This window comes from Cyanistes caeruleus, chromosome 4, assembly GCF_971803275.1.
Source record: "Cyanistes caeruleus chromosome 4, bCyaCae1.hap1.1, whole genome shotgun sequence".
Taxonomy (NCBI): Eukaryota; Metazoa; Chordata; class Aves; order Passeriformes; family Paridae; genus Cyanistes; species Cyanistes caeruleus.
In genome coordinates this window covers 60,097,084-60,122,367 of record NC_141704.1, presented here as the reverse complement: position 1 = coordinate 60,122,367, position 25,284 = coordinate 60,097,084, and the positions used below count along the sequence as shown (strand labels likewise).

Below are 25,284 nucleotides of genomic sequence, written 5' to 3'. Positions count from 1 at the left end.
GCCATAGTTATGGTATTTTAGAATTAGCAGTGAGATTTTAGGAAGTATTTCTGTCTTTCTACCCCAACTTTTCCACATCAACCTCTAGTTCCCTGGACAACAAAGTGTCCTGGCTGAAGGTTTCTGTTACAGCTCACAGCTGTAAGTGGAACAGGGGTTTTCAAACCCCTGAATGCTGAAACTCCAAACTGTCTGCTGAATGGAAAAATTGTAAGTATGTGTGTGTTGATCACCTTGACTCTTGTATCTTGTGCCTATTCTTTCCAGATATTTGGCAAGAGAAGGGAGATGGTGAAGCCTTTTGAACGTGGAGCTAAGAAACGGCACCACAACCCCGTGGACAGCATCTGCAGGAAGATCAAATCCATCCAAATGATGGACCAAGTCTCCAACCCGGCTTTGCAGATACCAAAATTTCAGTCCCAGAGCTTTGACAGCCCACAGAGCAGTACCAAAAAAAATCTGGAAGAATTACTGAAAGGGAGAACCTGCAGAAGTCAGGAGAGTACTTGTTTATCCTTGGTCAGCCCTGACAGAGACAGCATTTTCTCTGCAGACTTGCCTGGTCCTGGGGCCACCTCTGGCTCCTACTCTGCAGAAGCCACCCTTCCAATCCTTAAAAGCAGTGAGCGATCCAGCAGCTCATGGATGCCTCCATATCCCGTGGAGAGCTCTTCTCCATACTGCTTTGGGCCCAGGGAGGCCAGTGCCCAGAACAAACAGTGTGCTCTAGCAAATGCTGAACCTAAAGATGTGCAGCCCAAGCAGAAGTATCTGACATCAAGTCCAAATTATTTCTTCACATCTGAAAAAAATCCAGAAAGTGCTGTGGTCCAACCTCCTATGCCAAAGACATTTCTTTCAAGTGAAAGAGGTAAAAATCCTGAAGAAAAATACCCTCTCATTCATAATCCTAGACATCTGAACATTCAGCCTGTGTAGATGACACTTATTTACCAGTTAAACTTATAACAACGCATTTTAGTAGTGCTCAAATGTTAGAAGACCGCAAAAAGAGCTGAGGCAAATCTTAATTTTTCTCTAAAAAGTATTAATATCAGTGTAAAAAGTGAGGAATTGATAAGGCCAAAACTTTTTCATATTTGCTAATACATCTTTGGTTTAAGAGATAAAGGTGTTTTAAACAGTTTAAGAGACTGAGACTACTCTTTGGCTAGTACTATAGCATTGTTTTTAACAGCCAAATTTTATTTGGCTCCTAATTTAGCCTATGTATTAACTATCAGACAGTGTTTGAAGATACAGGAGTCTGGATGTTGCTCTTAGTTTGGTTTTTTGTGGTTTTTGGAGGGGAGGGGTTGTATGTTTGTTTGGGGGATTGTTTTCTTAATAGCATAAATAGTATTCTTAATAATTAAGAATATATAATATTGTATTCTTAATACAATATATCTGGGGGGAGGGAAGAAATACCTGGCCTCTTCAAGTGTCCTGTTTCATGTGTTTACTCCATAGAAAGAATAAACAAGTTTTTACAAAAAGACACATATAAAGGTAGATGCATGGAGTACTTCCCAGTACTTCCCAGAAGCTCCAGCTATGACTAGTTCCTGTTGTTTAACCAGTTGTTTAGCAGTGAAAGCTGTGTTTAGTGGAGGGGAAGCTGGTTAGTTAGTTTTGTTGTTTCAGTCATCTGGAATGAAAGTTACCATGAGCAAATAAAGATGGGCAAAAACAGATTTATTCCCCACAGGAGGGAGACAAACTCAGGGGTACAAAGCCAACAACATGTACGATGTGAGCTTGATCTGTGAAGAGGACCTGCTGACCACCATCTTCTGTGCATGTGACACCAACCACACAGGTTTGCCAGGGTTTTTTCATTACTTTTTTGTTCTCCTCTTAACAGATTTCCATGGTTCAGATCATGTTTTGGTCCCTGAGAGATGCCAAGCTTTGAGATAAGTAGGTGCCCGTGTTGTGGCAGGTGAAGAATAAATGTGGAAATGCCCGTGCCTCTTTTGCATGGTGCCTGACCATTCCCCTGCTGATCTTTGCAGTGCTTTAGCACAGGGGAGAGAGAGAGGAGAGACAGGTTTCTAGCAGCTACCCTTATTGCAAACAGCTGTTTCTTTCAGCCTTTATCCTGTGAGAAACTTGGGAAACTTCAGAGCAAAATACAATTCCTTCCAGTTCCACCTCAGATATGACTAAAAGTGGTAGAATTGTGGAATGATTTGTGTTGGAAGGAGCCTTAAAACCCATTCAATTTCCATCCCCCTGCTGTGGGTAGGGACACATTCCCTATCCCAGGTTGCTCACAGCCCCATCCAGCCTGGCCCTGAAAGAAAGGATTAGTATCACATGTCACCTTTTGTTCCTCTTAAACTGAAGTCCACAAAACTAGTAAACTGGATTTTTACATAGAAAAAAACCCACCACTACAAAAAAAAATCTCAACCCAATAAAAAAGAGCTCTAACTATTTTTTTTTTCCAAGATCACACTCTAACTACAGGAATCAGTTGCTTGTCTGCAGATCTTGAGGGCAATTGGACTCAATGCAGTTCAGTAGTAGGGCCTTTTATAGTTTTTTATGGTGCCTTACTAGGCTTTGGAGTTTGACTCCTGTTTCTGCTTTAGGAAAAGTGGCAGTGTCCAAGATAGTTGATTATTTGAGACAAACGACCAGCCGGGGATCAGAGGACAGTGGTCTTGAAGATCTGTGCAACATGCTTGACCCAGAGCACAAAGATATCTCTTTGGACCTGGAAAAGTATCACACCATCATGGGAGAGTGGATTGAAGACTGTAAGAGAAAATGGTAGCAGCATTTTAATAAATCTATCTCATAAGTCTTCTGTGAAAACAGGAGATTATAAATTTCCCCTGTGTCTCTGGAAAGAAAATGGTGTTGGGACACCATGCCAACAACATTGCATTTGGCTAAAGTTTTAGAAGTGTCACAAAGCTGGTCAACAGCCCAGTTTCCTGCTGACTTTGTAACCTTTGATGCTTTTTTCTTTCAGGGAAGAAGGTGCTACTGAAGAATCATCAGCAAGCACAGAAGACCTGGAACTTCAAACACCTAAAAACATCTCTGAAGGTGCAGAACATTTTACTCTGTTTCTGTTCAGGAAAGCTTCTCTTTCTTGGTCTATAACCAAACCCCTCACCTCTTTCAGCCAAAAAGACCCATGTCTGGATGGATGTTACATCGGGAAGCCTGGAGGCCTTTGGGGGTGATGTGTCTAAAGGAGACATGTGAGTCCATTTAAGCAATTCTTTCTCAGAATAATGTACTTCTGTCTTTGAACCACTTGACAGAAGTGCCAAGAACCTTTATTGTGGAATGCTATTATTGCAGATTTTAATGCTCACCTCAGTCTGCAGGAGCTCTTGATACTGTCAACTTCTTCACAGGTTCTGCTCAGACTTAAAATAAAACCAGTGATTTTTAGCACTGCTACCTTGGTGTTTCTGTGCCCGTTTGCCATTTTAATCTGTGGTCAGATGTTTGTCATGTCTTTCCCTGTTTAAACTGGCTCTGTGTCTCCACCAAATTCTTAGTTGTCTGACAATAAGAAGACATACTGTCCCAAAAATCTTATCTTGGGTTTTGTTTTGGGCTTTCTTATGACAGGCAGATTGTTGAGGGTTTTTTTGTGGTACTAGTAATGTCTGTGACTTGGACTCTGTTAATGGCAAAGCACCTAAGGAAGAACAGAAGTATAACTTGCAGTTTATGCCTAGTCAGAAATCCAACATCTGCTCTGTAATGCTTCCCTATAATTTCTCAGGATCTCAAAAGAATGATCCTCATTCAAGTTTTGGTTGAAAGCATGAAGTGGGGGTTGGCCTGGGGGAAAAGAAAGGACACAAATTGCAGAGTGAATACAGAGGCATTGTTAGTGGCCCATGGGGGTGACTTGCAAAATGTTAAAGCACTCTCATGCAGACATCCAGCTGTGGCACTTTCTGACAGCAAATTCAATTGTAGGGAGCAGAAAAAGTGCTTAAAACCAAAACTTTTGTGCCTATAAAACTAGAGAATTGACTTGGAGATGCTCTCCTATGTCTGTGCAGAACAAATGACTGGACACTGCAGCATCACAAGCTGTGCTCTCCTCTCACCTCTAACCAGTGCAGTAGGATGTTTTAAAGTCTGAAGTAGATGAAATCACCTTTCTCACCCTTTCCTGGCAGGGAGACCTCTGACTTGATAACCTGTGTTGCGGACCTGCAGTACAACAACCAGAAGCTGCAGGAGGAAAACAACAAACTGAAGCTCACCATAGAAGCTGTGGATGAGGCCAACAGCAAGCTCCTGGTAGATAATGAGCATCTACATCAAAAATTAAAAAGGTGGGGGACCCTGATGGCACCAGGCCTACCATGGACAGAGCTTTGATTTTCCCATCTTGCTTTCATGCTGTTCTCCTCACCATTGCTTCGTCACAGTGGCTTTCTTGGCTTTATGCAGTATCTGTAAGGTTTAACCCTCCTGCCTGATGTTCTGCTCCATCCTTCCTGGTTCTTATAAAATCATTCATCACAGAGTCAGGTTCCTGCAGCATGTGGTGGTGTGGGTGCACACAGGAAGAATCTCAGGCTAAGGCAAACAAATGAAACAACAACATTAAAATAAAAAGCCTAATATTACCAAGATAAGAGCCAAGCACTGGAAGGCTTCCAATCCTAGACCACATTCTTTTTGCCAAGCAGAGGAGAAATGAGTGTCTAAAAGCTGTTTTGCTACTCATTTGATGGACTGAGGTGAGTTGTGTCACTTGTGTAGCCTTTCTGTAGCCTGAGGAGACATCGGTGCCATGAGCACAAGCCCATTTTTCATTCTGTTGATCTGGCTGAATTAATTACACTGTGATATGGTTTGGTCAGCTGCCAAGCTGTTCCCAGGGTTTTCAGGGGAGATTAAGGCAGGAGTTCTGCAGGGAAGCAGGGACGTGTGCCCTTACGTGGGACCACATGCTCTGGGATGCTCTGCAGGATCAAGATAGCTTGGAAAAGGGCCTTGCCTGTTGCTTTACTACATGGTTCGGAGTTTATCAGATGAGGGTAAGAAAATGCTACAGAGCTCATCATTGAATACTCAGCTGAAATGGTTTACCCTACTGTAAACCATGAAGTGTTGTAAAGATAAATTTGTGCTCAGGTAACATGATATATTTAACTGTGTGTAGTGGTTTAGGTTTTCCAATTTGAGTTTCCCAGCTAATGCACTGAATAAAAGAAAATCAAGCTAAATTTTTACCATAGCTTTGTTTGCATCCACCTGTCTTGGATGGGGTTTCACCCCTCACTGTAAGAATGGAAAGGGGTTACAAATAGGAAGTAGAACCATGAGCTTTTGCTTCCTGGACAGAAATGATGGGCTTAAACTTGATTGTTGCTCTTCTGTTAAGTGTCTGTGCCAAAAACTAAGTCCCTGGTGGCTTCTAGAAATACTCTATTTCCAGCCTATCTAAACAATCAGCACTAACTGGCTAAAGTTTCTCTGGATTTGCTTCCTCCTGTGCAGTATCCAGCACTCTGTGTTGAAGGCCAAATCCCTGGAAGAAGAGCTAGAGGAAGCAAGAAGCAACCTGAACCTGTCAGAAGAGAAGAGAGAGCAGATTCTTTGTCAGAACAAACAGCTGGTAGGTGCTCTCCTTTCCTGTTTCCCTTTTACAGCACCTCACACCTTGCTGTAACAGTGGTGTGGCTGCTCAGGCTGTTGAAAATCAGAACTTTCCTGTACCTACAGTGGAGGCTCATGAGCTGCACCAGCCTCAGTTCTCCCCTTTTTGTGTGCTCTCTGAAACAAAGGGATTCAACACTGCTCTGGATGTGTTTGTCATCTGTTGCTTTTTGGCTGTTGAATTTTACATGCTAAAACCACCTCTTCTGTTTTTTTCTTTTTCTATTTTTTTTTTTTTATTTTTCCCTAAAAGGAAAAAGAAAATCAGTCTCTCAACATCAAAGTTACTTCTCTCCAGGAAGAGGTAAAATAAATCATGATTTGACATGATCTTGCCTAGCTAAAATTTGCCATTAGGAAATGAAGTGTTTGTCAGACTTTGAAGCCTTGCATGCTAATTAGGTTACCAATATATCTAACATTTTAAAGGGCTGATTTTTCATAGAACTTTATATCTTGAGGTTGCCCTCTGGTTCATCGTCCACTTGATGGGTAAGTAAGAATCTGAGGTTAGGGAAGCATAGGGACAGAGACAAACTCCTCCTCCCCCTGACCACCTTTATTCCAAGATTTATAGGCGAATTCCATGTATTTCTAGTTCTCACAGCTATAAATACACAAACTCTATATTGAAACAATCTCCATCCAACACTTTATCATTTCATGTTCACTTCTGTTTTCCTCCCTTAAGATCCAAAGGAGGAATCTTGTATGGAGCTGTAACACCAAAAATACATAATAAAAATTATAAAAAAATCACAGTGGGTGTGGTCTCCACTAACAGACGGATCCATTGACATTGGCCAGGGACCTGCAGGAGAATGCAGCTCCATTTGCAGAGTATCCCTAGGCTTGTTTTTTATACAGAGAAGAGTTGGTTTTTTTTTAACTGCATCAGAGAAAATATTTTACAAACCAGTTTTTATCAGGTGATAAAATGTTTTGATGCTTGCTTACAGGCAGTATTGACTATTCAGGGGGAAATGGAGAAACAGGTTAAATCAAACAATAAAGAAAAGAATCACCTTAAGATGATTAAGTCTTAAGTCACCTTAAGTCTTTCTGCCAAAGCTCCTTAGTCCAAATAGGTATTTAACCACACTTTTCTGAAAACAATTCTCATTCTGCAGGGCTGGCTTTTCTTTAGCTTTCCAGATCTGGTAGTGGTTATAAATTAACATTTTGAGGGGTTTTCTCTTTTACCAGTTCTCTGGGTGGGAAAAGAAGCAGAAGCAATTTTGGTGGGGCAAACACATGCAATGTATGTGCAAAAGTGCTGGTAGTGCTTGAGAGTAGGCAGCAGCTTGGGGGTGGAGATGTCATTTTTGCCTGGCTTCTTCAAGGAGAAGCTGTCAATCTATTCAGCTGTGCCTAAACACTCTGTGTCTTGTTTAGATTATTAGGAACAGCATGGACACCAACAGGCTGCAAAAGAAGATTTTGGAGTTGTCTAAAAATGCAGCACAGCTTCAAGTAAGCATTTCAAAGCTGAGAGGAATAAAAAGTCAACCTGGATTTTACTTGGGTCCAGTGAAGGGGGAATTCCTGCTGCTGGAAGGCAAACAGCACTGAACCTCTCTATGCTGAAGGACTGCAGTGAGATAGTAGTTTGAGTGTGACATCTTTCACAAAGGACATTGCTGTCTGGAGGCTAAAAACTAGGCTGAGAGAAACAATACTCAAATTCATTCTTTCCTCCAAGTTAAGCTTTTTTTGGATACCTTTCTCTCACTATTCAAGAAAATACATTAAGGTCATGCTTTGAGAGATATTGCTGAAAATATTGACCTGGACAGGTGAGAGGAAACAAAGGTGACTAAAAGTTGAGAATGCTTTCACTCTTTGCTGGGTATAAGATCTGTACTTTGAATACCTTGCATGGTGTTTGTTTCAAAGACAACTTTGATTTTTCTAAGTAAGGAACACTGATAATTTTTTCCCTTCCTAGCAGGAAATGGGAACAGATTTTTATTATAGTCCGTATAAATATCTGGGCTTAATTTTGATCTTTTTGTTCTTCAGATCCAAGCACGTATCTCTGAGAGCACTGTGGTGAATAAAGAGGCAAGCCTGATCCAGGTTAGTTGCTTTTACTTCATTACTAACTAAAACCCACAAAATCACAGGATAGTTTGGGCTGGAAGGGACCTTAATGATACCTTGTTCCAACGCCCTGCCATGGGCAGGGGCAGCTTCCACTGGCCCAGGGTCCCAGTCTGTACTGATGGGATGATTTGTAAAAAGACAAGGCAGTAGTATTCACTGTGGCACTTTTACTTCTACTCTTCTCACACTGCAGAACCTGATCCTATAAATGGCTTCAAAGTAGGCGAGCTCTACTTTAGGACCTGGTTATGAGTCAGCATAATGAAAGGTTTCAGGATTTTTCTTTTTTTTTTAAACACAGCCTATTAAAACAAACTTGTAAGCTTCAGACAAAACGTCCAGAAACTTCTAAAGGCTACTTTGTTCAGCAGAGACTTATAGAAGGTCTTTCCATTCATGTCTTTTACTTAAATTGTTTATGTCAAACTGGAAATGGTGACTTGGAGTCCAATAGAGAAGGAAATTTGTCCATTTATTGCTGAGGTATAATTATCTAGGCTTTACTGAGGAGTGAACTTTTCTGATGTTTTTAAACATGCATTTTATACTAGAAGACAAAGATAGAAGACCATACAAATGTGCTGGCATTCTCTAGATTAATGAATTATGCAATGAGCCTTCTATGCCAATGGAGTTTCTACTTAGCAGAACATGCTATAAATCTCCTGATAAAATATTTGACTGTTGGGCTCCCTGCAAACTGACTGCAGTTGAATTCAAATAGTAAAAAAGAGAACTGAACTTCAGTGTGATCCAGCTGATAACTTTGTAGCTGAGTGTTTTAATAGCTTTGGTTTTGTTGGTTGTTTTTCCAGAAGCAGCTTAAAGGCACAGATTTATTAAATTCTTTTTTAAAAACAGCTTTCACTTTCCTCTACTTGAATGATTCAAAGTTTTTGTGAGCTCTGTAGTATCACTTTATTTCAACAAGACTCTCTTTGTCTACAGACTAAATGGGGATTTTGAAAGTAGACCACTAGATTATATGTGGATAAATGTGAGTGGCTGGTATAGTTTTGAAGAAATTGGTATGGAAAACTGACTTGACTTGTTTGCATTAGGATAATCTGGTTCTGCAACCTCACTTTCCTGCCTAGCTTTCTGTGTCCTTCATCTCTTTCAAAAACCTCAGTGATGTTTAAAAAGAGAGTAGGAAGAATTCATAAAAGTGTGAGAGGACAAGAGCTCCTACTCTGAATTCCTGTTTTCTTTTATAAATTCTCTGCTGTCTGTGCAGTGTCTTTTATTGGAATGGTGTAAGCTGACTGGAGCTCATTGCTAGCTGCTAAGAAAGCAGAAGAACCAAAAAATTGGTTCTTCTACCAATTTCTCAGTCCTACCATGAGGACTGACGCTTTTTCAGCCTTTGTTAGGTTGTATTTAATCTACAGAGTGCTACACTCTAATAATGAAGAATAAGTAAACTCAGAACATTGCAACTTGTTCAAAGGGTCAGTTGGGATTAAAACTCATGTGAGCATGTAATAGAAGCCATATTTTAAGATAAAACTAGAGCACTTCTGTCTAGTTTAGTCTGTTGGACCTAAAACCAGGTGAGTAATAAATTGAAGTATAGCACCAGGAAAAGAGGACTTGTCTCCTTAATTTCAGAATTTAGGTAGGAAAGGTCATCTGAGTGCTTTCTATTACTTAATATGCAAGGTAACTCACTGTATTCTTTTAAGTTCACAACTATTTTTATGTCATAATCAGGCTGCTGCCCAAGCTAAATCATACATTTTACTGCTGTGATGAAGGCTCAAAAATAAATTTTTTGTTGTTGCTCTTTTTTCAACAATCTCTGCAGAAGGAGCAGGACATCAAGGATCTCAAGTTAACCATTGTGGAGTGTTCCTCGATAATAGAGGTATGGGTTGGGTTTGGTTTGGCCTGTGCTGATTCCACATGGCAAAGTCAACCTCTAACCAAACCCATGGATGTTTTAGATACTGAAGGCTGAAAGAAATAAACTGCTGGAGAACATCCAACACATGCAGCAAGAGCTGATCTCGTGAGTATTGTGGCCAAATCCAAGGAAAGGCAGTTCATTAGAAATCCAGACTGGCCTGATGCATAATTTTTCCTGCTCTTTTTAGGAATGGGTTGAGTTTCCCACTGTGTAAATTTAACAGCTATATTCCTGAAGAGATGAATTCACTGCACTGTGAACTGGAGCTTGCACAGTCTTCTGAGGTATGAATTAAACCTTAGTCTCTTCCCAGTTGTCTTGCATCATCAGAGGCAGAACAAAGCTCATTCCCTGTAGATGATTAGGGAACTCTGGAATTTGAAGCCATTAATTCTAACATGTAAGCACAGAATGAGAAGGTTGCAATATTGCTTCAAGCACCTTGGAGAAGGTCCAGAGAAGAGCAAATACTTGTAGGTATAAAATATTAGCTCATAGTATCCTAGAATGTCCTGCATTGGAAGGAATCTTAAGGATCATTCAGTTCTAACCCTCCTCTGCTCTACAAAGTAAATCTGGAGGAGCTTGGGTCATGCATTTGGCTGGCAGAACAGACTGATGGGAGAAGGTATCAGTTTTCCAATATATAAAGGCTTTTATGCTGCAGAAACTAGCTGATAGTCTGCTTCTTGTACTGCCTACACCAGACGTGAACAATGATTTTTTTTTTTTCAGTTGTGAAAGAGGAGACTTCTTTTTCTTTCAAGTTAAATGTAGTCAGAAAGGAAATGAAGCATTAAAATGAGCATATTATTGGGTCCTAATCTAATGTATTGTCAAGAAACTCTGATAAGCATTGCTGATGACAAATCAAGTATATTTAAATGAATAAAATATTTATGTAAATATAGAAGATAATGCTTCAACTAAAAGACTTTAATCAGAATAATTTATTAATAACTACTTGTACAGTGCACTAGCTATTAAACCAATGATTTCCAAGCTAATAATTGTTAAATAGTTTGTTATTACTCACCCATGTTGAGTGATTGCACCCATGGGCAAATCTTCAGCTTTGAGAAGTAATTTTGAGGGGTATTCCCTCTTGAAGGAGAGATCTCCACAAACACCTTGCTAGAAAGGGGTATGTCAGAAGCCCCTGACTTTAAAAAGTGGGACTGGGTTTGTATGGTATAAAGTGATTGACTGTCAGATCTTTCCAGGTTCAGTTGTGTTCTTTGTCAGGAGCTTCGCCTGCCGCTTCCTCACTGGTACCTGTTTCTGTCAGGAAACATTGTTCTTCACATCCTCAGAATTTTTAATTTGGGGATCAAGGAATCAGGCAGATCTTTGCATTATCCAACACCAACAGCAGCATGATCTCTCCCCTTATCAATCCTCCACTAATAATTTTTGCAAGTATAGGGTATTGTTGAAGCTGTCTTATACCAGTTTTGGCAAAGCATCATGATAGGCTTATGGCTTTGGTTCTGAATTTAAACTGAGTTATTCTGTTCCTATTTCCTTAGACAATCCATGGAATCCCATTCTTCCCTGTGTTCTGCTTTCCCTTCAGCTACAAGCTGTGCAGCAGAGATGACAGCAGAGAGATGCTGCTGAATGATTTCTGCTTATTTTTGTACGAGGTGCATTTGCAAAGAGTTAGCATATATAGCAATGACAATAAAAATGTACAAATGGACTAAAACTTCAGGCCCAGAAAGGAGAGGTGGGCTTGGCTAGGCAGCTTTGAAGAGTCAAGGTATCATCCCATATTACAGCTTCCCAGAGCCCCAGTGAGTCACTGTTTGCCCTTCAAACACTGCAGTGAGACACGATTCCACCGAGTCACCTGTAAGCAAGGGCTCTGCTTATTCATCACTTAGTAAAGACTCCTCTGAATAAAGATAACTAATTACTGACTTCCTCTTGCCTACCCTGACATGAATATTTACACTGGATCACTCAGCAGCTTGGCTGGCTTGCTTTTTTTTTTTTTTAATCTTCATTGATGTGATGGTTTTGAAAAGGCTTTTCCAAGCCTCAAGTTTCAGTAGCTCTGACCTTCCGGTAAATACAGAGCAGGACTACTTCAGGAAAGTCTAAATGTCACTGATGCTGGTTTGTAATAAGGGGATGTCAAAACAACCTAGCTGGCTGTTCTGTCTTTTCAAAGATTATCAGGACTGAAGGGACATCCCTGGATGAAACACTGGACCGTGAAGTGCTGCTTTTGCTTCAGGGGCCTGAATATGCAGGAGAAAAATTCAAGACTATCATGCAAAACCTGGTCAGTGGCAAAGCTTACATGGATAAGAGTGTTGTCTTTGATCAGCAATTTAATCAAGCATTGATAATCAGATTGTTTACTCCTTTTGGAAAAATAAGAATATTTTGAGATTGGAGGGGGATCACAGTTTAAAAAGATCACTTAGCTACTCTAACACTATATCCTGGGTAATTCTGGGCAGACTTGTTCTAGATGAGCACTAAAAATGCTGGAGAGGTTGTTTTGGAATTTATTTTCTTTTTCAGCAAGAGGAAGCCTCTGAAGCAGAGGAGCTTGTCATGGTTTCATTAGAATGGGTAAAAGATCCTGATGAGGACGTGCAACAAGCATGGGAAAGAAAAGTTCTGGTGAGTAACTTTCTCTGAAGCATTCAGTGAAATGGTGGAGCAGTGAAGAACTTCAGGTGGATGTCTTGCTGCTGCATGCTGTGTATATTTATTACTGGAGATCAGAGTCCATCTGTGGGTCAGAGATGGCTGCATGGAGAGAAAGATCTTTTGCTGGGGTTTTTTGAGGAGGAAAAGGATGATTGCTATTCACTTATATGCTGTGCTCTTTCTGGCTTGTCTTGTGCAAGAGCTCCCTTAGTTAAAACTCTGCTTGAAGGAAAGCTGAAGCAGGTCAATTAGCAGAGGAGACTTTGGCACCAAATTTCCAAATCAAAACCTCCATAGAATTATTTTGTTGTGAAAGGCAAAGAGTTCTGCTTCTACTGAATATATTCCACAGGAAAAATTTCAACAAAACCTTGTTTTACAGCTTAATCTTGCATGATGTATTTCTCCTGTTCCTCATACCTGTAGTGAGGCTTGCAAGCACAGACTTTTGCTCAAGGTACTGATAAAAATGTCCTCCTGACATAACTGAACACTCTTGGTCCCTCCTTCTCTCCCCTATAACAGCACAGTTTCTGGTTTATGTTTTTACATAAAATTTCAGTCTTATTGGATCTGACTTTTTCTCTAACCTGCTCCTTTCTGCTCATCTGTTGCTAGGAATGCTCCAACAACCCTAAGATGTACATTAATGCTGTTTTCCAGCTCCCTAATGGATGTCAAACCCCTCAATTCCTCTCCCTTGGGTGACAGCAGGTGCCACCAGGGGATGTGCTGCTTGAGGATGTTGGTTCTTTGGGTGGAAAACTGCCCTTCTGTTTTCCTTTAATGCTGAAGAATGGTGTAGCTGGGCCTCCTAATGTTTCCTGGGCAGGGCTGGAGCAATCATTGGGAGCCATCCAGTCCTGGAGCCTGTTTTTTTATAATTTTTCTTCAGGTAAATCCTGAAACCTTCCCCTTAAGAGAAGGTGCAATCATCTCGCTCTCTTCACCCAGATGTGACATTGGGTAGACTCCAGCAAACTGCTGGCTCATGAATTGCTGTAGCTTTTTGATCTTGACTGAAAACCTCCTCCTTTAAAGCTGTCAGAGCTGAAAAATGCTTGTGAAGTTACATTCAGGTTGGGATCATATTCATGTTAAATATGTGAAGCTAAAAAACTTTGGGTGTGGGAGTTGGAGTTGATTGCGGCAATTGAATCCTATTCTGGCTCCTAAAGAATGATGCATTTGGAAATTGAGCTAACAGAGGATCAAGAAAGAGCAAAATCCTTTAAAAATAAAAGGTTCCACCCTTTAGGGTCCTACAGGGGATAGGAAATGACTTCATGTCAAATTATCTTCACCTAGACAGAACAAGTTAGATGTGTGTGAAATTTTGTGCATGGAGCTGAACACCAGTAGCTTAAAAAAAAAAAAATAATTCAAAGTAGCTTCTTCCAGCCTCAGAGAAAGCACATGGTCCAAGATATAGTTTGTCAGTGAAAGTTGTCACTAGAAGCCTTGCCCACCATTTCTTGTGAAATATATTATGCTTTTCTGTGGTTCAGTATTTTCAAAAGCATTTTAAAGGATATTAGACATAAAGCCAACTTGAAGTGTGCTTATGTTTTTGTGCATATATACATATGTTTAAGTATATATAGTGACAGCAAAAATTTTTCGCCCTTCTACTGGGAGGTAAGACTGGTATGTGTGCCCTGGTTAGCCTATTCCACTTAAGTGTTAAAATAATGGTATTTCTACAAGTGAGTGCTGCCTGCCTTGGCTGAGAAACAGATCCTCAGGATGTGGGCAGTTGTACATGGTCACATCCCATATCATCCTAGGAAACCTATCAGCAAAACCTGCTTTTTTTTCCTTGCTTTTTTTAAAGCATGATACTTGATGTGTTTTGTTTGGTTTTCTTTATTTGAAACTTATGAGCATGAAACTCCAACTTGCAAGCAGATAACATGGCCTGTATTTGTAAGATTGATGTTTTCCCCTTAGAATTTCTGTAAAATCCCAGGAATATAAACTTCATTCTTCCCTGACCTCTGTTTGACTCTCATTACGCATACTTTAAAAGCTGGGGATGCTTTCATGTGCTCAGTTAAGCAAGGTCAGAGAGAGAGCACTGGATTCTTCTTCTCATTACTTTGTACTGCAAGTCACTGTTCAGAGAAATACGAGCGTTCAGTGTTACCTAACACTTAATTTTTACCCTTTTCCTTTCTACAAACCAGAGGTAAATCTAAAAGCCTTTCTGGTGGGGATCATTGCTGGGACAGATCATCATGATTTGTAAAAAGACAAGGCAGTAGTATTCACTACTACTACTAGACAAACAGAAATATGGTTTTACTGATTCTTGATTAATTTATTTTGTTGTAATACAAGCTCAATTTGGTATGGACTCAGTTGTACTTTGAGGAAAGGCCACAGAAGCCTAAATTATCAATTTTAGGGCTTCCTGCAAGATGACTTTTAATAAAACTTCCTCTTACAAGCTATGGTTTTTGTTGCTGTATCTGGGCATCTTGCTGGTGGAGTTTTCTGTCCTCTGATAGTGTGAGGTGTAGGTGGCAATATTAATTGATGGAGCCAGGGAACTCAATTCTCACCATGTAAATTAAGGCTCTGGCTCATTCTCTGGTTCTGCTCCTCCTCTAACCACATGGCAACTTCAAAATTCCACAGGCTCTCAAGCAAGAGCTAGGAGAAAAAAGATGTCTTTGGACACAGAAGCTCCATCTTTTGGAAAAATGCAATGAGTCCTTAGACAAGGATTTTATTCGAGTGGCAGGCAACCTGAGGAGAACCAAGACAGAACTACTTCATCTAAGGAAAGAGCTCTCTGCTAGGTACCCCTTCAATGCCTGTGTGGTTTTTTGCGGGGGGGGGGGGAGTTGAGTTTTGGCTTAGGTTTGTTTTTGGGGTTTTGCTTGTTTGTTTTGATTTGGTGTTGTTTTGGTTTGGGTTTTTTTCTTTCTGGTTGCTTAGCTGTTAAGTATTTTATTTTGGGGTGGGTTTTTTGTGGCACAAAGTCTACTGAATTCTCAAGAATTTTTTTTCACAGAGGAAATGATCTCTTTTGGAGAGTGGATCTGGTTTTAGCACAAGGTCTACACTGTGTGGGAGTTCAGGTTTGTGTCTGGACTGATGTACAGTCTTGGAGGTGTCTTTGAAAACACCAGGGAGACCACAGACAGAAATTAAAGCACGAGGGCTCTGCCTACCAAGCAGGTGCAGCCATTAAAAAAACAGCTGGGTTTGTGTGAAGCAGGAGAGCTCTTAGATATCTGTCTGCAGGTATTTTTGCTTTGGGATACAGTTGCTAGGCTCGGGGAAGATGTCTCAGTTTCCCAAGGATGTAGCTTTAATGCGTTGTCCTTAAATATGGAAATGAAAATTGTTTGACATATGGCTTCTTCTGTGAGTTGTGTCCTAGAAATAGGATCATAAAATGGCCTGGGCTGGAAAGAATCTCAAAGATCATCCAGTTCCAAGCCCCTGCCATGGGCAGGGACACTTTGCACTAGACCAGGTTGCTCCAAGCCTCGTCCCTGAATCTGGGATGTCCCTAGAGCTTGGCAGCCCTGAGAGCTGATGCAGAGCAGTTGTACCACACTTTTGCCTGACTTACCTTCCACTGAACCACCTCCTACGTGCTCTCCCTCCACCTGGAAGAGAGCTGATAAAAATACTGATGGCTTGGTTTCTTAAAGCTGTCTCTGTGGCAAAATTGTTTGAGATGAAACCCCCCCCCCAAAAAAAAAAAAAAAAAGTTGAATTGAGTTAGAGAGGAAATGGGCAAAGGTTTCTTCAGTGGAAGAGTTTCATTGAAAGCCATCCTCTTTTAGCACTGGTTCTGATGGCATCTGCTTGCTGTCAAGTGAAATTCCTGCTCAAACACAAAGAAATCAATCCAAAGAAGCAGTAATAGCTCTGGGGTATCTTTTTCTAGAATGACTGACTCCACTTAGTTGTGCCACTCCTGCCACTATTCCCCCAAACCCTGAGGAAACACATTCTGTTGTCCAAATGGCAAAAGCTTGCTCCACTGAGCTCTTGCTCCTTGACAGTGATTCCCTGTGGTACCCAGAAACATCACAGGAAGCCTTCCTCCCCTTCCTGCTGCTGCTGCAAAAAGTGTGATTCCCTGGCTGCTGGATCCTGGGGAGCTGCAGTGTGAAACAGCTGACTTCTGGTGCATGTCCCAGCAGCCAGAGCGTGTCACCTCCTGGGCCAGACTGCTCCAGAATGTCACCTATGAGCTGTGGTTTGTGCTCTCTCGCCCCACAGACAATGCGAGATAGAAACTGCTAAACAGCTACATGAAGAAACTGCTGGCCAGGCAGAAATCCTACGTTTAGAGCTGCAAAAAGCCACCAAGCAACTGGAGGATGCCAGCAAGCACGTAAGAGGCAGCCCAGTTCCCTCTGTGCAGGGAACCAGGAGATGCCCAGGGCTGTGTCCAATGCATGGCTGCCCTTGGGGAAGGGAGACGTGTTCAGAATGGTGTGCCTCCCTGCAAAAGTGGAACCAGCAGAGGAAGTAAAATTTGAGGGGGTGGTGACAACAGTTTGCTGATGAAAGAGGCAGCATCGCATATTTGTGGTGGCTTCAAAAAAAAGAGAAAAAAAAGGGCCCAAAAATAGCTTCCATACACAGTCCACCCCAACGTAAAAATGCAGAAGTTCAGAGGGAGCTTTATCACTTCCTGAGAAAGAACAGATGCAGCTTGGTTTCATTTGCATGAACTGTAGAAGCTCCTTGTGCTAGCCAGGCTGCTTTATTTTATTTTTGTTTTTTTTATTCCTTTCTTTTTTCCCTAAATATTGTTTTGTGCTTAGGCAGAGGATCAAGTTGAAGCATTTCACTCTGCTTGTGAGGAAGCAGCATCCTTGAAGAGCAAGTTGGAGGAAGCCATTTCTGAGCAGCAGAATCTCAGGGATGTGATTGCAGCTTTAGCAAGCACTTGCCAGTTGCTTCAGAAGAAGGTGGAAGACCACAAAAGTGAGTAACTTTTGGCAATGTGCCAGCATTCATGTTTTGCATGGGCAAGTAGTTTAGGATTTAGTTACATCAAGGGAAGAAAGGGTTGATCTGCAGGTCATCCAGTAAAATGTTCTGTGGATCCTTGCTTGCTGTTTTGGGATTTTTCTCTCTTTTTTTTTTCCTTCTGCTTGAAGAGATCTGCCACCATCTGAGCAGCAGGTGGGATCCCAAGGAGTGGGTGTTGGGATCCATCAAAGCTTCAGAAGCTCTTAACAAAACCCCCAGTCCTAGGAGGGGGGATTAAAACTCCACGTGTGGCACAGGTACTCCTTTACCAAAAGTGCTGTTCCCCACCTTATCCCAAACAAAGCCATTCCTCTTTCTTAAGCTTCCTGAAGTATGTAGGCTTGATTTTTGTACATTCTATGTTCTATTTGCTGCTTGTATTTGCTCTGTTTTTGAATATCTGTGTGGTGTTAGGCTGCTCTCTTTTAGTGGAAAGCAATACTGTCACTGCCTTGTACACATGCAACTTCTGCCACAGAGCCATGGAAACTTCTTACTGCCTCTTTCTCACTCACTTCCCGACATCAGCACCTCAATAACCTGGGCAGTTAAATTATGCTGAGGTCTGAGTCCAGAACATGTGGCTTTTTCTTTCCTAGCCCTGGAGTCCGATCCCTTTCTTAAGAAGGATTTGACTGATCTAAGCCCTCTGAATATTTTGGCCTCAGGAGTGCACTTACCATATGTGCTGAACATATATGTGTGCATTGCAAACAACTCCATGTGAAACCACTGTTTATCTTGCAGGAGAAATTCCCTGTGACCCTTGGCTTTAGCTCTAAGGCACAACTTTGCACTGATATGGCAGGAACAGCCCCAAAATGTGCTTGGCCCCCCTCTGACCAGTGTTTTGGTACTGTCAGTGTGTGTGCTCATGTTGCTTTCCCTCAAACTGTACAGCTGCTTTATTTCGCTCTTAGCAAGAAGCACAACAGTGGAAATAGTTTGTCACTTTCCAGCTCTGAATAGATGGAGTTCTTCTGTAAAGTGAGCTTGAGTAGATCGAGAGAGAACCCCAGATATGTGAGATTGATTTGGTGCCACTGTGACAAAATAACAAACCAAAAACCAACCCCCCACCACCCTGAAAATGACTAAGACCTTGGCTTTAAATTACTCCAGTTACTTTGCAGAAATATTTTTTGTAGATAAATTAACTGGCATATGCATAGAGAAGTTGCAAAGCATTGTGAAGAACAGGGCTGACAAATACTGCTGGCACTGAAGGAAAGATGAATAAAAATGTTTTATATTGGTTCCTGCAAAAAGTCAGACAGGTCTGGTGCCTCTTCTGACTGAAGGGCTGGGCTGTGGTCTCCTCCCCACCTACCCATTCCAATCCCCTACTTCTTCCCACCTACATGGTAAGAGGGGAAAATGCTTCTAAGTACAAAGCCCATGGACTTTATAACTTCTGTACAGGATGTCAGGTGGAAAGGCCAAATGCTTCTCTTCCCCTAAGCCATGAGGGATCTGTTTCCACAGGGAACTGTGGCATCCCTAACACTAGCGATGTGGGGAAGCATTGCTTGTGATTTGCAGGTGAAGGTGTCCAGTGTTTTCTCTTCCCTGTGAAAAATTTTTTTGCAGGCTTAACCAGACTAATGCAAACTGCAATAAATTCTGATAAGGAGTAGTTAGAGATACTGTAAAATGGACTGCTTATCAAGTTTTAAGGAACCCTGTTAGACTTGTAAATGTCTCTTCATAGCAACTGCTAATGCCCTGAGATGGGAACTGCTGCAGAGGCGACTCTGTGAATTGCTGTGCCAGGTATGGTGCCCTTTGCTGGGAGCAGGAAAGGTGGGCTTGCACAGGAGGGGCTCTGGTGGAAGGACAACACAGCTGAGACCATCTGCAAACAATTTGGCAGTACCTGGTGTCTTCTTTTCTAGCATGTACAGAAGCTGTAGGTACAAATCTGCACATTATTTTCCTTACTCAGCCTCCTGAGGAAAAATGTGTCAGGACTTGCAGGAGTGGTGTTGGTCTTCAGTGTGAGCAATTCTTGATTGTATTAAAAGGGGCTGCAGGAAACCTTCCCTGATGCATTGGTGTGATTTTTGTCCCACAGCCAGCCCTTACTTCTGCAGACAGGCTTGGAAAAAAAACAACAAAATGCTTAAAATCTCATAATGGAAGATTTTTTCAGGATCCAGACCCTGGAATAGGCAGTGAAACAGTTACTAACTTTGTGGCCCTCTGTGGAGAAATACATTGGAAATTACATAACTCTGGGGTGCTTTGCTTTGAATAAAATTACTTGCTTCAACTTTGGGAGGGGGTGGAGGGGGAAACATTGTGGAGGGACTTTTTTCCCAGCTGGCTCTAGTAAGGAATGCTATAGCTCAGGATCCAAGCACTCTGGATTTAACAGACCAGCAAGGTATTTAACAGCAAACAGAAGGTCCTGAATGGAATCCTGAATTCCTAGGCTGTGACAGGGACATCAGAGGAGCAGAGTCAAAACTGGGCCAGCTGCACATGAATAAAACTTATATTTGTATATGAGAGTCTGCAGAATTAAGGCTGAAAGTGGCAATAGGAAATAACTGCAGTTGCAGTTTTGCAACTCATAGCTGCAAGTAGTTCAGTTTGAAAGATGAAGTTGCATTTTGCTCAGAATCAGTAGCAGTGCTCCTTCTCCTTTTATCTTTTTTTTTTTCCCTTCCGTGCCTGCCTTGAACTCTCTCTCTTTATTACAACAGTGCTGTGCAGAGTTAGATTCTGACTATGCTTTGCTGCCCACATCAGCTGAACACGTAGAAGGGAAGGTAAGTGTGCTTGCTGTGATCATTGCTGATCATCACTGTTAAAATGGGATGTTGGGATTTTTTGGGTGGGGGTTATTTTCTTCATCACTACAAGGAAATAAATAACTTGCGTTGTGAGAAACTTTGCTAAGTTAAACACTCACTAAAAATACTTTGAGATCAGTGTCTGTGAATGTGCAGGCAGGTGTTTACATGCATACAAAAGCATATTCTAAACCTTATTGCAAAGCCAGGTTCCCACTGCCTTTGAAGCACAACACAGATGTGTGATAAATTCCTTTTAGAGAAGCATCAGTCTGAAGATGGTACTTCTTCCAATTTCTTTTGAATTTTCCATTGTTTAATCAACATTAGGTCAAATAAACTGCATGCATGTTGCTTCAGAAGTTTTCTCAAATGCTGTCTTCAGATGACTCCTCTTGGCGAGTGTGGTTTGGAATTTTTTTTATTTTTTTTTTACCCCCTTCACAGGGTTTGAGTGGCTTCTTTGGTTCTCCTCTCAGGCTCATCTTGCATGGTTTTGTATGATTTATTTCCAGACCTTGCTTGAACAAACATATTTTGTTGCAGGTGTAATTATCCTGCCTCTTCCTGTAACTGTTCTGCCCATTAAAGATATGATCTCTTTGAGACAAAAAAGCCACGGAAGATGTATTTGTGTAACTGTTGGTGTTATATTATGCAGATGCCTGGGGAGAGGGGGAGTTGGTGGCATTAATGTATTCAGTGTGGTGGAACAACAGCACTTCTTATTTTTTCAATTAGCAGATCCATTGCTCCAAACGACCATGGAGTGAAAGACCCACCTTGTACTCTGGCTTTCCCTGGGTGCTGCCTTCAAGTGTTTCACACTGGCACAGCTCCCCTCTGCTAGGTAAGACCTGGTAGTGTGTTGGGCATTTGTCATTCACCTGAAATACAGAAGGAGTTGACAGGTCAGTCCCAATAGTGCTGAGTGTGCCGCTAGAGTGTGGAAAATATGTTGTGGGCTTTAACCTATTTCTGCATGTAATCCAGGAATCTGAACCATGATTACAGTGTTTGAAGTGAAAGGCAAGGTGACAGACAGTTCCCAAGATCTTAAGGAGCTATTGGTATAAATAATACATCCAAGTATATTCCTGACAGGGTGCTTGTCAGTCTGGATCCAGAGGGCATGAGTCCTGTTCTTCCCATTCCCTCTGAGGGAATGTGCCTCTCGGGCACACCCTGAGATGTCCTGCTCCTTGGCTGCTGAGCTGTGGGCAGTCCTGGTTTAACAACTTAAACAGTAACAGGGCTACTGAGAATAAAATCATAGTGTAAGAGGATGGTTTGGGTTGGAAGGGACCTTAAAGATCAGCTAATTTCATCCCCCTGCCATGGGCAGGGACACCTGTCACTGTCCCAGGTTGCTCCAAGCCCTGTCCAGCCTGGCCTTGGACACTGCCAGGGATGGGACAGCCACAGCTGCTCTGGGCAACCTGTGCCAGTGTCCAGTCAGCCTGTTCTTCTCCAGGCTGAACCGCCCCACCTTTTCCAACAGATTGTATTTGTTGCTTTCTTTCTGAGTTGCTGGAACTTCCCTGCATCTCTCAAGCCTTACAAGGACTAAAAGCTGCCACTGATAGCTGTGCATTGCAGAGCTGCAGGGTGCTGGTGCATTTGGGATTCCACACACAAGCATTTCTCCCAGAAGTGAGCTGGTCCCACACAGAGGCTCTTCTCACACAGACTACAAATGTTCAAGTGTAATTCCAGGCCATATAGATGTGAACAGAAGTGAATCTTTCTTTGCTGCATGTGCTCTTCAGAGCATTCTGCTACTCTGGGAGGGTTTCAGTCTGACAAACTCTCCATCTACAGAGCAAATGGAGGCCACACAACCAAACCCTTTCCTACCAAAACAGAAGTTGCCCTATTTAAAATCTCTGCTTGGTTGGTCTACTTCTTGATTATTTTAGTTAGCCAAAAAAATTGACTTGTAACTAAATCCAGCTTTGCCAAGGACCACTTCTCTTCATGCTTGTCCTTCTTTAACAGATGCTCTGACCTTGGAGACCTCCTGCCCAAATAATCCTCCTGGGAACAGCTGGGACCGGCCTTGCAGGCAGAGCTCTGGCAGCTGCACCTTGGAGAGGTGTGATGTGGGACACGTGTCCAGCTCAGATGTGACATCAGGAGAATGCTGGTAAGGTGGCAGAATAGCCTTTCTGGGGTGGAGGGGGGAGGAGTCAACAGGGTCTATCAGATTCCATGTGCTGGGTTCAGCTGCAGGAGCCTCCCTTAGAGGGTGTACTGAACACCTGGTGATCAGCTCATGGTGTTCCAGGGCAACACTTTGCTTCTGTTCACAGCTACCAAAACTCTTTAGTGGAGCTGCTTGCAGACAGCTAAAATGCAGTTATGGGGTTTCTATTTCATGCTATGAGACATGAATTAGGCATTCTTATCTATTTTCCATGTTTAACTTATAATTGGCATTCCCATTAAATGCCAAAATCCTATTGACTTTGAGGAGTGACTTTTGTTTTTTGCAGAGCTTAGAGCAGGAATTCTGAGGTCCTTGCCTATCAAGCTGCCTCCTTAGATCTTTAAAACAGAAATTAAACTTCTTGAGATTAGGAAAGCTGGAGTGAACTGTGGTGAATATTTTAAAAGCTAAGGATATTCCTGAAGGTGCAAAAGCAGGCAGTCTGCAGCAAGAGACTCAGCAGCTCTCAAAGCTTTTTGCCACTGGTTTTCTGTAGAATTGTGTAGTGTGGAGGAGGTTGGGAAAAGGACTGATGGTGGTTCTGGCTGTTCGGGGGAGGAGGGATTGAAGTTGGTGATGAATTTTGTCTTTCCCTGAGAGACCAGCTGACTGACTGCACAGAGAGTGATGACTTCAGTTGTTATGTGCTTAAGGAAAATGGGTGCTCTATCTCTCTGTGGTTTGGGCAATATGCAAATAAAGCCTGTGTTGCCAGGTGGAAAGTATGCTCTGCTGATGACTACACTGATGCAGACCTTCCTGTTTCCATTACAATGATGGACTCTTCACTTGCCGAGGTGAGTGCTGGCTCTGATGCCTGAGATGTGGTTTTGAACAGGCTCAAGCATTTTGTGCCTTGCTCAGACCCAGGTCCAGATGGCTCAGCTATAAATCAGCACTGCTCCACAGTGGATGGAGCTGACATCAGCTGGCAGGGCACTGGGGGGGGTGGGGGGTGGTGTTCCCTTCTGTTTGGACATGTTTCTGCAATACCTTGGTTATAAAACTAAACGTCTTGATGTCACGTGCAACTGGGTCATGCTTTTAGCTGTGGAGTGTTATAAATGGGGTTTCAAGGCTAGAGACAGTGCTGGTTTTGCAGTAACAGTTGGCTCTGCTGTGGAAGAATTGAGTGTTTTTGCTCTTTCTCCACCTGCAAGGAGCCACAGGATGCTTCATTTGGGTGTACTGCCGTGCTTTGCACTTTCTCCCACAGGCACTATGTAACAACTGAAAAATGCTATCTTTGCTGTAGGGGAGCTTTCCTTCAGCTGGTGTACTCAGCTATGCCTTCACTGCTGCCCCGAGTCCTGCACCTACAGATTGAGCTGCAGTTTTCTCATGGCAACAGCAAGAGAAACTGCAGCTCAGCACACCTAAGCTGTGCCTCAGTCCTCACTATTAAAACCTAGACCTCAGCTCCACCACACAGGGCTTATAATGAGCTCTACAAACTCCAGTATTGGTGGGGATGGTGGAAGAGTATTGGTCAGTGGCTTCTGTGAACCTTTGGGACTAAAGAGCAGCCAGCCTCAGGGTGAGGGTGTGTGGTATCTGTGAGTACAGCATGGTCTGGTTGTAGTGGTAAATCAAAGCAGAAAGTGCAGTGAGGGTAGAAAGTAATAGTGCTGGGCACTCTCTGTTGTTTCAGCACACTGGGGTAGAGCAGGTGAACTCCCAGCTTGTGCTGCTCCTACTAAGTGCCCTTAAAAGAGGATCCCCTTGAGGGGTCCTACTTTATCCAGTCCTTCTGGAAAGTCACAGCTGTGCAAAGGTGTGTGAAACATCTGTGCTTTCTTGGGCTTTCTGTAATTCCAGCTGGGCTCAAAAATGTCATTTTCTATTCTTGCTATCACTTTTTAGTATAAGCTTTGCACATGTGTGTTTTGAAGGGGAAAAATGAAAATGTTTAAGGCTTGCTCCAGAGAAAAGGCAAATGGGCTGTGTCCAGTATCTGTTCTAAACACTGGCATGTAGGAAAATTTGAATATCCTTTTTCAGTAGAAAAGGTCTCCCTAGTTTTCTTTGGAGTTTAATCACACTGCAGTTGCAGATGTATTTGAGCAGGTCAGCATGTCAGTAACTCAAGTTATTTGTGTCAAATCATTGTCACCATAGAAGTTCAGGGGCTACTTAATACAGGAGCACTTGTGAAAGCCAAATGAAGCTTGGGCTTTTTGCTCTTGTTTGGATTTATAAATGTGGAAGTCATACTACAGTCTGAAAACCAGACAGGTCTTTCAAATGTTAATCATAGTTTGGGAGGAGTTAGATTAGACCGTGTCCAGAATTTGTGGGCTGAGATAGAGAACCCTTGCATTATTATGCTAATCAGTGGGATGGAGGTGGGAAAAGTGACTAGGGATGTGCTTCAGGATCCTCTTTGGCTGTTCTTTCTCTTAAAAGGACTGTACCATTCTCTGATGCCTTGTGCAAACAGATTTTACTATGAGGGTGGTGAGGCCCTGGCACAGGTTGCCCAGAGAAGCTGTGGCTGCCCCATCCTTGGCAGTGTCCAAGGCCAGGCCAGGATGTTGCCTGAGCAACCTGGGATAGTGGCAGGCATCCCTTCCACTGGTTGGTTGGAACTTTGATCTTTAAAGTCCCTTCCAATGCAAACCACTGTGATTTTATTTTATTAAGAAATCTAGAAGGTGGTGTTTCTCTTTTATTGGGTTTGTTTGTTTTTTTTTCCCCTTTATGTGGAATCCATGGGGGTGTAGCCTGGTAGCCAGCTTAGGGTTTTTAAAAACTGAATTGAGGGTTTTCCTTCATTGCAAACAGAAATCACAGACCATGTGCCCATCTGGGCAGGGACAGATCATGTGGCATAATGTATAATTTCAGTCAGTTCTAGGTGATGTGAGGGCTTTTCTGTTTTCTTGGATGCTGTGTGTTAGTTTTAAAAACCCGTAAGATTTCTTTTCTTT

The 25,284-nt window shown here is 42.2% G+C and overlaps 1 protein-coding gene across 7 annotated transcripts in view; it reads left to right on the top strand.

The window, feature by feature from the left end:
• Positions 1-25,284, top strand: part of IRAG2 (inositol 1,4,5-triphosphate receptor associated 2) — a 36,967-nt gene that overhangs the window by 1,595 nt on the left and 10,088 nt on the right. Inside the window, exons 2-24 of one of the 7 annotated variants that reach the window (XM_086885107.1) lie at positions 268-874; positions 1,715-1,825; positions 2,604-2,784; positions 2,990-3,066; positions 3,146-3,224; positions 4,167-4,325; positions 5,500-5,617; positions 5,912-5,962; positions 7,054-7,131; positions 7,681-7,737; positions 9,572-9,631; positions 9,711-9,775; positions 9,861-9,957; positions 11,850-11,963; positions 12,209-12,310; positions 14,981-15,144; positions 16,586-16,700; positions 17,137-17,299; positions 19,059-19,120; positions 20,056-20,121; positions 20,887-20,995; positions 22,144-22,291; positions 23,070-23,151. In XM_086885107.1, the coding sequence (XP_086741233.1) occupies positions 289-874; positions 1,715-1,825; positions 2,604-2,784; positions 2,990-3,066; positions 3,146-3,224; positions 4,167-4,325; positions 5,500-5,617; positions 5,912-5,962; positions 7,054-7,131; positions 7,681-7,737; positions 9,572-9,631; positions 9,711-9,775; positions 9,861-9,957; positions 11,850-11,963; positions 12,209-12,310; positions 14,981-15,144; positions 16,586-16,700; positions 17,137-17,299; positions 19,059-19,120; positions 20,056-20,121; positions 20,887-20,995; positions 22,144-22,291; positions 23,070-23,151 (2,844 nt within the window). In that variant the 5' untranslated portion in view covers positions 268-288. Of the gene's footprint in view, positions 1-267; positions 875-1,699; positions 1,826-2,603; positions 2,785-2,989; positions 3,067-3,145; positions 3,225-4,166; positions 4,326-5,499; positions 5,618-5,911; positions 5,963-7,053; positions 7,132-7,680; positions 7,738-9,571; positions 9,632-9,710; positions 9,776-9,860; positions 9,958-11,849; positions 11,964-12,208; positions 12,311-14,980; positions 15,145-16,585; positions 16,701-17,136; positions 17,300-19,058; positions 19,121-19,678; positions 19,734-20,055; positions 20,122-20,886; positions 20,996-22,143; positions 22,292-23,069; positions 23,152-25,284 lie in introns of those variants that run through there. The other 6 variants (XM_086885108.1, XM_086885105.1, XM_086885106.1 and 3 more) reach the window with 6 other exon arrangements.